At 41.8% G+C, this 15,712-nt stretch overlaps 1 protein-coding gene across 1 annotated transcript in view; it reads right to left on the reverse strand.

The window, feature by feature from the left end:
- mgl (megalin) overlaps nt 1-15,712 on the reverse strand; it is a 511,712-nt gene that overhangs the window by 28,347 nt on the left and 467,653 nt on the right. Inside the window, exons 18-27 of the mRNA XM_067093356.1 lie at nt 6,338-6,515; nt 5,846-6,035; nt 5,410-5,612; nt 5,083-5,267; nt 4,312-4,522; nt 3,638-3,826; nt 2,749-2,872; nt 2,340-2,524; nt 1,935-2,188; nt 1,654-1,828 (exon numbers count right to left, since the gene is read on the reverse strand). Coding sequence (XP_066949457.1) covers nt 1,654-1,828; nt 1,935-2,188; nt 2,340-2,524; nt 2,749-2,872; nt 3,638-3,826; nt 4,312-4,522; nt 5,083-5,267; nt 5,410-5,612; nt 5,846-6,035; nt 6,338-6,515 — 1,894 coding nt within the window. The remainder of the gene's footprint in view (nt 1-1,653; nt 1,829-1,934; nt 2,189-2,339; nt 2,525-2,748; nt 2,873-3,637; nt 3,827-4,311; nt 4,523-5,082; nt 5,268-5,409; nt 5,613-5,845; nt 6,036-6,337; nt 6,516-15,712) is intronic.

Genomic DNA, 15,712 nt, shown 5'->3' on the forward strand with positions numbered 1-15,712 from the left:
AAATGCAAAACATTTAATTCAGGAATTATACTCTATAATCACTTTAAAATGCTCTTATCACAAGACAAGTGTAAGGAACTTAGAACTAGATAAACTTCAACAAGATATCGTTACTTGAAAGACAAATGTTCCTAATCTGAGAGGATACGAAAAATGAAGGCTTGTGGTTTAACAACAGAGGCAATTACAGACGTATTATGCAAAAAGGGAAAAGCTTTCACTGTATAATGTCAATATTCAAAAAGTATTTGTTACTGTACCAGAAGGACACTTTAAAAGGATCAGCTACTGGAAAGACTCAATGAGCAAGTAATGGTACTAAATCATAACATAAGAAATAGTATGATGAGAATGTCATGCACTGACAGGTACTGGATTACCAGAAGAATCTGAAAAGAATGATGGTGTTCATCAAGGATGAAGGCACTGAGTCCCTTGGTGTTTTTTACTGTGAGAAAAGCTACAAGAAGTGTACTGCAAGTTACTGGAACTATTCCACATAAATGACTTTCTGTTAACAAACGACTCAAAGAAAGAGCTCTTGAAAAAAATTTAAACTGAAAATGGAATGGAGAAAAGGACTGAAATAGAGGCAGAGAAAAAGTAGCTATGCAAATGCTGTGTAAGCAGCATAGGGATGAACTCCATGCTTAAGCATTGGACAACCACGTTATGGTGAACGGTCACCCTATGTTAGAGGAAGATGTTACCATGACAATATTCCAAACTGTGAAGCCGATATGGAGTTGACAGCAAGAAAATGGGAGGAGCAACATAGTGGGATGTATGGAAAAAGACTACTGGATCACTGGTGAAATAAAAGTATCCCATTAGGAAATGAAGCCAAAAATCTACGAATCTGTATAGGCCTAGAAAATCATGGAGAAATGCTATATGTGCAGAGCTGCACAAACTATGTGCTCAAGACAGGGGAGAGTTAACACACCACATGTCTTACTCTATAAAGGGAAACTTTGATGTACAAATAATAGTTTTAAAACAACCAAATCTCTAAATAGCAAAAAAATAATCAGGTAAGTTTACTTAAAAGCACAAATTTTCAAAAATAACCAGAGTAGTCATATCAGCAATAAAATATAAACAACAAAGCAACTGAACTTAATAAGTATATTAAAACACAAAAAATCTAGAGGAAATCTGTTAAAAGGTACTACATTTACCGAGTGAGGAACATACAGCTTAAAAATAAAATTCTTCTTAAAACCATCCCACTAAGCTCGTAGATCAGTGATCTTTCTTACACGTCTGCATTCAGACAATTTTACAATAATGACGTGCCTACTTTTAAGATGGTAACTACAAAAGATTATCATCTACCATAACATTTCAAAAAGAATTTAATTACCTCTGCTTTCCCAGTTTCATCTGACTGCATGTAGAACAATTGAAAAATTATTTAAATGAAGCCTTCACTTAATCCTTTAATGTTTATGGCCAGCTCAATCCAATTCAACTCTCATGAATTAATAAATATTACAAAGGTTTTGTCCAAAATCTAACTTTCCTCAATATACAACATTTAGAATTATGACATTAAATTCTTGCACACTTCAATTTAAATTCAAATTTTTTAAAAATTCAAAAATCAAAATTTCTAAAAATGTGTACATAACCAGATAACCATCAACTCACCTGAGCTTCATTACTTGTTGACCAATACAGTTGTTGGGCAATGATATCAATAGTAATGTGTTCTGGCCGAAGATTTGTAAAGTTGTACAGAACTTCTGGATTTGATCCATCCATTCCTACTTTTCCTATTTTAGGTTGAACTCCGACACCACCATCGTCTAACCAATACAGGAAGCTGGAAAATAGAAAATAGTAGTAATTTCACTAGGAAGTATAAAAATCTAATAATCATAATCTTCATTTTATTAATAAAAACAAAAAATAATTTTCTATCAATTTACCCATTAACAGGATCAAGACACATTGACTTCGGCCTTCCAACACCAGTGCTGTTGCCATTATTGTCAAGGATAACACTTTGGTACTTGTTCCTTCCATCCAGCTTCAGGACTTCAATATTGTTTGCCACACGATTCCCGATGTACATGTTGCTGCCAATCCAATCCCAAGCCATTGTATAGGGTGATCCAACAATGCCAAGGTCAAAATATGTAGTCTTGTTACCCCCACCAATATCCATAGTATAGATGGTACCCTACGAAATAAAAAAAAAAAAAAAAAAAAAAGATAAAATGCATGAATAAAAAAGCTCTTTGATATCTTTCAAAGCTAACATCAGATTTAATTCCCTTAATAGCATTAACAAATTACTTAGTTTCAGTTTTTTCTGGACACATCATACTTACATTTTCACTGTCTTTAGTAATTGCTTCAATCCAAAATATTCTGTTATTCTGACTATCATAATCAAGCTGCAGTCCATTTTCAACGCCAACGATTGGGGTAAGAAATCCAGCACTACCTTTCTCATCCTCCATTGTCAAATCAACAATCTGAGCACCCTTCATTACCATTAGGAATGCAGATTCATCTGTAAAACAAAGATTTCTTTAATTATACATGTCCCCTTTACTAACCACCATCTTAATTATCCTTCATATTTTTATTCAATAAAGCTTCGTTAGATACGTTCTATATATACCTATTTCAAAACTATTGGACAAAAAATTCAACATCCAGAAATACAAAAAGAATCGAGAAATCCCAAACATTTTACAATACATGTTAACTATAAAAGAAACTGGATAAACATACCCAAATTACATTTCCCATCTTGCTCTTTGTATCCAGGGCGACACAAACATGTATATCCTGAGGGTTGCTTCAGGAGACACATGTGTTGGCAAGGATTTGAAATACAAGGATTTTCTTCTGTGGGCTGTTGAGGAATAATAAAGTTAGTGCAAGAACTGCAAATGTAAACCTATACAGCTGAGCATTACAAACAGGAAGCTTAATAGGGACTAGTGCCTAAGTTTAGTGTGTTAGTATGACCATCCACACTAAAACAGTGTTTGGGAACTGGTATCTTTCACCAGGAGGCTGACCTTACAGGGAATACAAGTCTGGTGTAAATCTGATGCATCTGTGTTTTCTTGCATAATGAGTCTGATGTTAAAAAGATGAAAGTGTTAACTCCAATCAAGATATACATTTGTTTTATTAACTCCAATCAAGACATACATTTGTTTCACAGCATACACAATGGTAATTGGTCCTCATTCTTGTAATTTACGTTAATAGTATTTGTACAGCACTATATACGACAGCCATCATACTTATGTTTAATCTTCAGGACCATTAATCTGTGAAAATCATGGAGAATAAGTAATTTTTACTTTGTTTTACATGACCTCATTTATTAAACTGGAGGCTTTTGGCCTAATCTGGATCAGGCTTATCCCTAAACAACTAATTCTTAATACTTACCAATAACCTATTATGGCATAATGTTAGCAGATCAAAGAACAATTTGGCTAAAAGCTCTGCATCTGTTTTGGACATTCCCCACAAAAAATTAACTGGGTTTCGAGTATTCTCCAATTTAATATGGATTCTAAAATTTAATATTTGAATACAGAAAAAATGCCTAAGAACAATTAATACTAGATTATGCAATGCACTGTACAAAGCATCCACTTACCTGAAGAACTTTATGGTGCACATGAATACTAAGAGGCTGAGACACTAGATGTGAAACAACAGACTCATTATTGCCATGGTACTTGTGAACTGAAAGCACTCTGTTTAGCTGTCGATCAGTCCAGTACACATAATCCTCAAATATTGACAATGAATGAGGATGAAGAAGGTAGTGGCTCTGCGATAAAACCTGGAAAACAGAATGAAATCTTCCTTAATCTTCTTTATGAGACTGATAATATGCATCTTCTCAAAATTAATAATTTTAAAAATGTACTATGTTTATCGCTGGTGTACTTTATTAAAACTTTGATTACACAATGAATGCAACTATCATTTACTATCCTTTTTAGATCTTTAATACTTGACATTAATAAAACAATAACAGTAGGGGCAGTCCCCAGTTATCGGCGGGCTCGTTTATGGGCGATCTGGTTTTACGGCGCTTGTCTAGCTATGAAAATTGGTGATTTTTGGCACTGAAGTGCTGATTTCTGCTTATTGGTTTCGATACGTATCTAACAGAGGCACCGATCTCTGGTTATCGGCACCAGTAAGCGCCGATTTTTGGTCATCGGCGATTTTCGCTTATCGTCACGCCATTGCAGCGGAACCCCTATTGATAACTGGGGACTGCCTCTATGAAAATTAACATTAAATATACAGTTCTCTTACCTGTTGTCTACCAGTTCCATCATAATTGCAGAAGTCAATGTAATCGAGCTTTGAGTCTGCAAAATAAATTCTTTTTGTAGGAATATCTAATGTTAATCCATTTGGCCAGAAAATCTTGGTGTTTATAATGACAGATCTTGTCTTGCCATCCAGACTTGAGCGTTCAATCCTTGGGTTTTCTCCCCAGTCTGTCCAGAACAACCATCGTCCACTGAAATAAAAAAAAATTGGATGATAGGGTTAGTCATGTAGACCACATACAAGTTACAGTACTCACAGAACTTCTTAAACTTGTAATGTGCATAAACCTTAACTTCCATGGATGTTTCTCAATACTATTTATGATTCGTTATTATTCAATATATATAAAGTATTGCTTTGTAGTTTACCTACACCACAGAGGTCAGCAATTTGGAAAGAGACCAGAGTAACAGATAAAAAGTAAAAAAGAATAAATGAAATTCAACTGCAGGATGAAGAAATGCCACAAAGACCCTTTATTACCACGTACAGCATACCATGCAAAATACACTATAGATGAAACTCCTCTACAGTGCCAAAATAGTAAAACTATGAAATTTCAATAAAATAAATTTTTATACAACACCCCTTAATTTTAATCAGACAATCTCATGACCACAAAATGGAAAATTGTAAGTTATGGGGTATTTGTAAAATAACCACAGGAATATGTGGCACTACAGTCAAAATATGAATAGAATATGGAGAATGCAAGACCTTATCAGGAATAAAATAATTTTTAAAATTTACCCTCTTAATGGGTCTACAGCAAGGCCCCTTGGCTGTGATATGTTCTTGTTGATGAGGATCATGCGGTCAGCACCATCTCGTTTTGCAACTTCTAGTGCCTTTAATCGAGAATCAACCCAGTAAATGTTGCCTGTAATCCAGTCGTAGGCCAGTCCTTCAACAAGATCCAATCCATTTCCAATCAACTGCAAAGGAAGTTTTCCTATAAGTATTTATGCTCACTTACATCTAATCCTTTTACTAATCATAATTATGAAGTTACTTTCTACGAATACAGCACAGATATTGAATTCAAAAGGAAACAAAGCATATCACTGTCCAACTTACCACTTCTGCTTGGCCTCCCTTTTCCAACTTAACAATCTGCTTCACTTTCATATCAGACCAAAACAGTGTTCCATTCTTCATATCTGAAGCTGTTGCTACAACATTCTCTACTACAACTGGAACCCTCTCTAAATTGCGTTGATGCAAGTCAGATATCAAAATACTTCTTCTGTTACTTATCACCAGGAAGGCTTCAGTGTGATCTGAAATTAAGTTATACCATGTATGGCAGCATTATAATTTGACAACACTAAGAAAATACTGTATTCCAGCACAAATGACCCCATCCATATAGTTTCTTTAATGGATAACTGAAGGAAACTGTTAATTGCATGTTACATTAATGCAGTAATGTAGATAAAAAGCTTATTAAGTCACCCTGAATCAATTTTTATCACTGTTGTACAATTATACAGTTTAAATATAAAAAACTTACTTATTGCCTTGCAGGTTGCTTTGTTACCATCTAGTAAGTAGCCCTCATTGCATGAACATTCATATGATCCTTTAAAATTGGTACAACCCTGAGAACATATGCCTGGTGGGTTACATTCGTTGATGTCTTCACATTCTGTATCACTTCCCTCTTTCAGCTGTTCTCCCTTTTTACACGTACATTCTCGACCCTGGCAAAAAAATTGTTGAGTACATCAACCAATCACTGTCATATATTGGGCTAACAGATCTTTGGCTTCTATCGGCAAAGTATCAAAACATTAATGATACAGCATTAGCTAGGCAGAAAAACTAAAACTGACAAATTCACACTTCCAGATTGCAAAATTTTGTTAAGTTTTATTGTGATTATTCAACTTTATATCATATATCTATTATTTTTTTTTACTTTTCTTTAAAAAATTGAAAATTATTCACACAGTCTAGACTTTAGAGTATCAAAATTAGAATAATTAATCACAACTGCACTTACATTTGGAGTCTGCATACAAGCCACTGAACATTCAACACCGGCAGAGCTACAGTCATCTTCCATGCATCCAGGCCCTTCATCAGAGCCATTGGGACAATCTTTGACATGATCACAAACTTTGGTTTTATTAATGCAAGTGTCCTCTACTCCTTCACACTGCCACATATCAGAACCACATCTGTAAATCATAGGTAATTATAACAATGACTACATACATATCCAGGTTCTGCCACTTACAAAATTAAATTATTTTCTGGGTTTTCCGACCTGTGTCACCCAGTGAAATAACCATTCAGCACTTATTTCTAGGTAAATCCATTGCTAAATATACCAGAGAAAAGCTAAATGCCAAGCTGGAGTTACTAGCCCCAGCGCGAGCTCCATGAAATGGAGTCGTGTATGTGAAAGGGTGAGATTGTCACAATCACAGGTCTCCGCCCTGTAGACATTCCCGATGTCAAAAGTCCCACATAGTGAGGTGCCGATACAATGCCCGCATCACTCGCGGACCGTCAACACACCAGCGCCACCTACATTCCATTTTTAGCACGCATTGCTTCTTGTTGGAATTTTCCTTGGTGCGCTTATTTTGTGCCTTATTTTTGATATTATGGCTTCATCTCAAGATTCTTCATCTCCTAAGTTGAGTACCATCTCTGTATCTTATTTTAGGCGGTTGAGGCTCCTTATTTCCCTCTAATTTTGTAATTAGGGGGATTTATAATGCCCGCCTCGACTGCCTTCCTCCCGGCCTCATGTGACCTTCAGTCTCGGTACGGGGGTTTTTATCAGGGCTTCGCTCCCCTGCCTTTTATTTATGTTTTTTGTGCCTTATGTTTCTGAGCTCGGCCCCATGTCACCCGGTGAAATTCCATACTAACACGAATTTCTAGGTATAAATATTGCTAAATATACCAGAGAAAAAAGCTTTCAGGAATGCTGGAGTTACTACCCCCAGATCGAGCGACTTCCATATGGAAGACGTCGGTATAACCAAGGGTGAGTGAAAGAATCACAACCACAGAGCCACACTCGATAGACATCTCCACGTCAAAATCCCCCGGGAAGAGTAGAGAGCCGTTCCAACCCTTACACTCAACCCGCCCTCCAAGCGGCGACTCCAGCGCCACCTACACTCATTCCATTTCTAGCACGTGAGATTTCACTTGTTAACATTTTTGTGCTCGTGTTTTTGGATTATTTTTTGGATTAACCAGCATGTCTTCGAGCAGCTTTTCTGTCACCAAGTTAAGTACCATCTTCTTGTGGGGTTTTTATGATAAGTTTGGCTGGTTCAATCATTATTTTAAAGTTTTGTCCGATTGTTGTTATGACGCCGTGGCGTCCCCAAGCCGGCCATGCCGACCGCGAGATTTACCCATCCAGCCAGTTCTGTTTGGGTTTTCTCCTTGTCGTTATATTACTTATCATTATTCCCCCTGGGTTCCACCCTGGTGGTGTTTCCTGGGCGGGTTTTATCGGTGTTTCTCTATATTTATTTTGATCCACTTGTCGGGTTCCTTCATTAGGGTTCCCGTCATTTCCCGATTGGATTCCTCCGCCAGGGTGTTTTCCCATTGACAGTATTAGCCGCTTTATTAAATTATTGTCGTGCTGGTGTTATTGCCTTTTGCCCTAAATTATGTGCGGAGGAGCATCAGTATTACCCAGTCGCTCCTCTCGGCTAGGCTATGCGCCTTGCACGAACACAAGTATTCATGGTTTATGTGTATATTTTATTACCGATGGTGATTTATCTGGTTCTAGTTATTAGCCTTCCTATGTTTATGTTTGGCTAGCATTGCTTCCTGGGTCTCCCGCTCTCCCCAGTTAGGTTAGGTGTAGGGTAGGAATCTTCAGGTTGAGGGAGTTTCTGTTGTTGTTCCTTCCATGGGCCGTTGTTTGAGTGGTAGAGTGAGCCCCATTGTCTTCCCCTTCTCTCAGAAGGGTAAAACTTTCGATGGATGTGTCTCCTCTTTGCTGTTATGGCATCCCTCTCTTTCGTTCTGCTCGGGTTGGTTTCCAGCTCGGAAATTTCTCTCCCCGTTTTTTCCTTCCCTTCCCTTTCCTTCTCCCAACCTGTTAGCCTAGGCTATGCCTAGGTGCAGGTGTTGACCTAGGCTATGACTAGGTGTGAGTTGGCGAGTACTTAGGTCGCTTTCCCCTGAGGTAGGCTATGTCCTTCCACGGCTAGTATTAATTTACTTGGCGTGGTGTGTGACTGCAGTTGAGCGGGTGAAGTATCTTCCCCAGTCTCCTGTTTTCACTGGCTCGGGCCTACTCTCTTCCCTGCCCCACCAACCCTTCCCCCCTCCCTCCTCTTAACCCTAACCAGCTCTTGCCTCTCGTGCGGGTGACGTCTACTGACGTTTTCTCCGAGTCTGGGGATTTTCCCTGGTGGAGGGATTCGCTCTCTCCTAGGGCAAGTCTCCGGTGGCAGTGTGCTTGGCTCAATGTTTCGTTAACTTGCTCTCGAGCGGGTTTCAAACATTCTTTGGTTTCCTTCCTCGTCCTCTCCCTGAGTTCGTGATGTTCGAGATTACTTTAGTTGGGTTGACTGGCACTTTCTCCGGCCCTTGTGGCCTCGCGTAGTTGGTTGCCTCACCCTTCTTCTGTTTTCTAGCGGTAGAGGTTGGGGATCTCCGGAGGGGGTGCTTCCAGACTCCGGAAGGTGTGATGCATTTGTTTATTACCAGTTCGTTATCATCTCTTGTATTTTATGTATGCATATCCACTAGTGGAGTGAGCTGCTCACTCCGCCACTAGTCATTACTTTGTCCTTGGAGTCCGGTGTCCTGCCCTCGGGTTCCGCCGTTTTTTATTCCCGGCATCCCTTGTGGTAGGACCCAGTTGACTCAGCTCTCTCGCTCCACCGGAGTATTCCAGTGGTCGGAGAGCACCTTGCTTACCGCTTTATTTAATTTATTATCTAGTAGGCCCGTCTTTGACGAGGGTTTTCTTCCCTCCGGAGTACTCCGGTGGTAGATTGAAATACCCATGCCTGCCTAGTTTAAGTTTCTTAGAGTGGTAGGTTCATGTACTTTTTACACTTACAGACTGTGCGTTGTGAGGAGCGGGGATGCACCGCCACCCTCCATCAACCCTACAGGCATGTGGTGTGCCGGACCCACGCAGGTTGTGCGGTCTGGTTGGATGAACTTATCGTTTGGCATCCTGACGGCTGTGAGGCTTGCTTCGCCTTCGTCAACACTGTCCAGGACGAATCGGTAAGCTATCGCCTTTCGTCACTCACGTTTTTTCCAGTCTGATATATGCTCATATTGTAGTTTATATCCTTATGCTACAATGTGTTATTTGTGACTTCCTTCTCTCCCTCAGGCTGTCGAGTCCTCTAAGAAGGAGGCCCTTGAGTCCCTCCGCGCCTGGGTGGCTGGGTTTGGGAGGAACGTGCCATTGGGGAGTCCTTACGTCCTCGACGCCAACTTGCGAGACCTGCTCTACCCCGGCGCCCGGGTGGCTGCCCCAATCATCCGGCAGATACAAGTCGCGACCCAGCCACCCGGGTTCCGGGACTCCAGGTGGATCTGTTCGCTACGGAGAGCAATCACAAGCTTCCTTGTTATGTAGCCCCTAACCTGGACCCTCAGGCTTATGCCACGGACGCGATGACCATAGATTGGAACAATTGGGAGAGAATTTACTTGTTTCCCCAATAAACATACTGTTGAAAGTACTGCACAAACTCAGGTCATTCAAAGGCCAACTGGCTCTAGTAGGCCCCTATTGGCCGAAGAGCAACTGGTTTCCTCTACTTCAGGAGCTCAAGTTGCAGAGTCATCAGATTCCCAATCCCAGACTGACCCAAGCAGCACAAACAGACTGTGTCAGCTTCCTTAAGAATTCAGAATGCCCTAGTTTTATGGACTTTGTAAAGTTCGCTGCTAATAAGGGAGCAAATATTGACCCCGCTAACACTCTGTTTTTAGAATCTGATAAAAGAGAGTCTACTCTCAGACAATATGATTCAGCGGTCAAAAAGTTAGCATCCTTCTTGAAGGCATCTGAAGCTCAAACTATGACTACTAACTTAGCGGTTACTTTCTTTAGGTCATTGTTTGAAAAAGGCCTTGCTCTGGCTACTATTACTACAGCTAAATCAGCCTTGAAGAAGGTATTTTTGTATGGTTTTCAAATTGACCTTACAGATTCATACTTTTCATCAATTCCTAGAGCATGCGTTCGTTTGAGACCCGTAACACGACCACATTCTGTTACGTGGTTCCTCAACGACGTTCTTAAGTTAGCCTCTGATATTGACAACTTACAGTGCTCTTACCTGGATCTGTTAAGGAAAACCTTATTTCTGATTAGCTTGGCTTCAGGTGCCAGAATTTCAGAGCTGTCAGCTCTCGCTAGAGGTGATGATCATGTTGATTTCCTTCCGTCCGGAGAAATCCTTCTTTCCCCTGATCATAGGTTCCTAGCTAAAAATGAAGACCCTCAGGACAGGTGGTCCCCTTGGAAGGTGGTGCCTCTTCCACAGGACCAGTCCTTATGCCCAGTTCATACCTTAAAGTCTTACCTACTTAAAACTCAACAGTGTAAGTCGGGTCCTCTTTTTATCAGGGAGAAAGGTGGAACTCTTTCTTTGAACGCTATAAGGCAGCAAATTCTATATTTTATTAAACAAGCCAACCCGGATTCAGTCCCCAAGGTTCATGATATCCGTGCGGTAGCTACCTCTACCAATTATTTCCATAATATGGATTTTGCTGAACTTACCAAGTATACAGGATGGAAATCACCTCTAGTGTTTAAGCGCCACTATTTAAAATCACTCGAAGCCCTGAAATTTGCTGCAGTGGCTGTGGGGAGTGTCATCCCCCCACCCAAATAATCCTTAACCCTGTTCCTTTTCCCCCCTGCCTGCCTGCCTCATTTATTTCTCTGCCTGCTCCTCCGGTTCAATCATGCCTCACTGCCTTGCTCCTCATAACTGATGTTACTATTGCCCGTATTATGGATTGTCTTGGTGATTGCATCTTAATATGCTGTGAATTTCGATTGTCTTAGAGGTACTGGAACTGTTTTTATTTATGCTCCATGTACCTCAATGATTTTTCATGTTGTAATGTCTCTCTTTATCCTTAGATTTAAGTTCATGTTTGATTGTCTATGAATCTATCTTGTTGGGTGTATCCTTTTCCACCTGTAATTGATTTGTAATCTGTTTTTGTACATTGTTCTTAAAGTTAAGTTGTTGTCCTTACCTGTTATGGGATGCTTTTCTATAGAGAGATATGATCATTAAATCTGTATTTCATAGCATGTGTTTTTGTTCAAATCTCCTTGTTCTAAAAATTTTTCCTTTTTAGCTTTGCAGTCTTGGCATGATTCTCTGTTACTATTTCACCGGGTGACATGGGGCCGAGCTCAGAAAAGGGATTTTGACAAAGGAAAAATCTATTTCTGAGGGGGGCCCCATGTCACCCGGTGACCCTCCCAGGGCCTGGTTTCCCCCCCTTCTTGCACATGCCAAGCCCGGGGGTGGTGCTAGTCTGGAATGAGTGTAGGTGGCGCTGGAGTCGCCGCTTGGCGGGCGGGTGAGTGTAAGGGTTGGAACGGCTCTCTACTCTTCCTGGGGGATTTTGACATGGGGATGTCTATCGAGTGTGGCTCTGTGGTTGTGATTCTTTCACTCACCCTTGGTTATACCGACGTCTTCCATATGGAAGTCGCTCGATCTGGGGGTAGTAACTCCAGCATTCCTGAAAGCTTTTTTCTCTGGTATATTTAGCAATATTTATACCTAGAAATTCGTGTTAGTATGGAATTTCACCGGGTGACATGGGGCCTCCCTCAGAAATAGATTTTTCCTTTGTCAAAATCCCTTTTATCCACCATATTCATAGTGGCTTAATTCATTATTTAATTCTGTTACCCTTCCCTGGGGATGTGCGGGTCCTTGTCGCTTAGGCTATGAGTTTCCCCCTCGGGCCTATCCGCTCTTTAACCAGTTTTATATGTGTTTTATTTTGGACCCTCACCTCCTCCAGCTCGTGGGTTTATTATTTGAGATGGTACAGTTATGCTTATTAGGTTTATTTTATGCCTTGCGCACGGATGCTTTAGATATTTACAGATTATGTTCATTGTTTATTTTTAGTGAAGGTCAGCCATTTTCCATCCGTGCTCATATCGTGTTGGGTTTGGTTCTCCCTTCTACATGTCTTTTATTATTTGATTTATTTCTTTTACACCTTAGTGAGGTTAACTATTTAGGCTAGTCTGTTAGATACCGTTTCCCTCCTGAGCTACCTCCCTGACCGCTGGGCGGCTGTGTTAGGTTAGCCTAGGGTTAGACTATTAGCGATCTGTTCCCTTCCTTGGAAGAGAAGGTTAGGTGTGTAAGAGGGCCTCATGGTTGGCGCTTCTCTTTGGTTGTTGTTCAGTTGGAGGTGTTTGGCCTGCGTTTCCTCCCTCTCCCTATTTCAGCCTTTCCGTTTGGGCTACTGAGTCCTAGTAAGGTTAAGCTGGAATAAGGAGGGTCTCTTACGTAGCCTACCCTTGTCTGGACCACGCCTTCGGGACAGTTTCCAGCTTCATGTGTATCCCCCTCTCCTACCACCTTCCCCTGCCTCCCTGCTCTTTTCCCCTTGGTTCGTTTTCATATATTTTGTTAACTTACCAAGGTTTGAGAGCCTTTGCCCTGATCCTTACGTTAATAGCCTACAACCCTTCCTCCGCATTGATTAGTTCCCCCTTGTTCTCTCTACACAGGATTTCCGACCTTACCTGGTCGGCACCCTGTCGAGAACTTGTGTGGTGTCCGGGGTGCCTCCCCACTCCTGGCCACCATCCCTTTTTACCTTTCCTTATGCACTTTGGCCTTTGAGGGTCCCCTATCCTCTCTTCTCTCGGTTAGTCGTTCATACATGTTTGATCTCTCGGGAGAGAGTAGGGGTGGGACGCATGACGTCCGGGGAGTGCTCACTCACCCCCTTGGCCACCTCTACTGGTCCCCCTCCCTTGGCCTGTCCCCCTCCCTTCCCTAGCGTTAGTGTGTTGTTTTCCCCCAGCCAGGGTGTCGTTCTTGTAGACCGTCGCCTCGCGGGGAAAAATTTTTGTGCATGTAGCCAGTTAGAGTTTTCCACCTGACTGTCTTCTGTCTCATTTTCACATGTCACTGACATTATCCTCCGTTCTATTCATTTAGAACTTGTCCCTTTCCCAAGTATCTATCTTTCGTTGACTAGTCTAATTTTGCATTTTCCGCTAGTAGTCGGGCTTTCTCGTTGCTCTCATTTCTTATACCACTCCGGTGGGTATGGTGTATGGTCGGTCGGTGCTCACCACACCTCCTCCGCCGTCACTATATCAGGGTAACGTGACTCCCCCGGCTACAAGCGGAAACTTTTTTACCGCTTAATCATAAGTTAACCGTTCACTGTATATGTATTGTTGTTTTTAATTTTGTTGGCGCATGTTTTTAACGGGACCTCCCTGTTTCTCCGGATTAACTCCAGCGGTCCCTTTGTTTTGTATTATTTTATTGATCATGTATGGTCTAGTAGACCTCTTATCATTCCGGTATGTTCCAGTGGGGTCTATCTGGTCCTTTTACATGCCCAGTCAATCTATTATCCTAAGTCGCTGCTCCGGCACCCTACTCCGGCGGCCTTATCAGCATACTCATGTACTCGTCCATTTACAGATGGTTCGTTGTCAGGAGCAGGGGTGCACGGCAGTCCTCCAGCAGGTGAGCGGACATGAGGTCTGCAGGGTCCCACTCCGGGTGCGCCGTCCACGTGGGGGACCTGGTCGTCTGGCACCCTGATGGCTGTGAGGTGTGCTACGCTCTCTATGAGCGGGTTCTGGGTGAATCGGTAAGTTAGATTTTCCTTTTCCGATTCATGCTTTCTTTTGAGTTTTGTCTCTTATGGATAATTAGAAGATATTAGTCTTCTAGGAGATTTGGTTAGTTGACATTCTCCTTCTTTCAGATTGACCGCAGCTCTCGTGACTCTTCGCTTTTGACCCTTAAGTCCTGGGTCAGCGGCTTTGGGAGGAACGTCGGGGCAGGGAAACCCTACGTTCTTTCCAAGGACATCTGCAGCGTTCTCTTCCCCGGCGCCTGGATCTCAGCGTCAGTTGCGGATGAGGTAGCCGCCCCTTTGATCGCTGGGATCCAGGAGATGACTCAACCCTCCCAGGAGGACGCAGCCGCATGTGGAGAGGTCACCGAAGATGTTGCAGCCCTTAATTTGAACTTGAGCCCATGAATGTGGACCTGGATATCCAAGCAGGTAAGGGGGCAAGTGAGACAGGTGACTATCTCTTTAGTTCTTCTTCTTCTGCTTCCTCTTTCAGGGGATTCGTGAAATCCTCTTGCCTTATGGACGGTGCAAGGTCTACCGTCCCTAAGGTCAAATCTATCAAGAAAAAGACATTAAAAACCCAGAAAGTCCGCTCTGGGGTTCCCTTGAAGGCGTCACGGGCTCCTAGTCCTGTGCCGTCCACGAGCAAGGCCTCTACTTCTGGTAAGGGTTCACGGACAAAACAAAGCAAGGAGGTTCCACCCCCTCCTTCCTTTGATGCAGAAACATTTGCCGAGCTTCTTATGCAGAAGCTCGACAAGAGAGTTGACGACAAGCTGTCGCAACTCTCTTCTCAGCTTTCTTCATCTAATGCTTCCGTGCTTTCCCTGTCGCAGCAGGTTAAGTCCCAAGGGAACTTAATCTCGGGGTTCATGAGCGGCGGAGCGGCTGCCAGACCCTTCTCCGTCCCGGACACCTCCAGCCTTCCTCCCTTCTATAAGGGGAACCCTTGGCGACTGACCCTTTATGCTCCTCAGCATGAAGGTACCCTGACAATTGAGGGCCTAGGCACTCGCAGGCTGGAGGAACTTGAATTCTTCCCTCCTGGTCTGGAACCTCCTTATCCCGGTTTTGCCAGGCTTACAGAGGAGGCGTGGATCCGTTCCGACAAGGTCCCAAAGGAGACGGTCATCTTCCCGAGGGACCAAGCTCAGTCGTCTCTGCTTCGAACATTAACCCATTATATCCCAGCGTCCTCATTTGAGGACACACATTTCAAGATTTTTTTTACCTCTTTTCTCTTATCAATTTATCACATTTGAATAAATGTACGCATTATTTATTTCATATTACACCCCATGACATTTTTTTATTAGTATTAAGAACTTTACAAGACTTTTATGAACAACCAAAGTTGTACAAAAATGTGCTCTTATCCTATCGTAATTTCAAGTAATTTTTTCCAAGTTATTATAACTAATATATCATGAATTTCCCAAAGTATAGTAAATTAATCTATTACCCAAGCATTTTAAGTATAAATTGTGAATAATAAATCAAAGGAAGTTGTTCATTATCGACTTTGAAAATTGTGTCC

This window comes from Macrobrachium rosenbergii, chromosome 50 (assembly GCF_040412425.1).
Source record: "Macrobrachium rosenbergii isolate ZJJX-2024 chromosome 50, ASM4041242v1, whole genome shotgun sequence".
In the NCBI taxonomy this organism is placed as follows: domain Eukaryota; kingdom Metazoa; phylum Arthropoda; class Malacostraca; order Decapoda; family Palaemonidae; genus Macrobrachium; species Macrobrachium rosenbergii.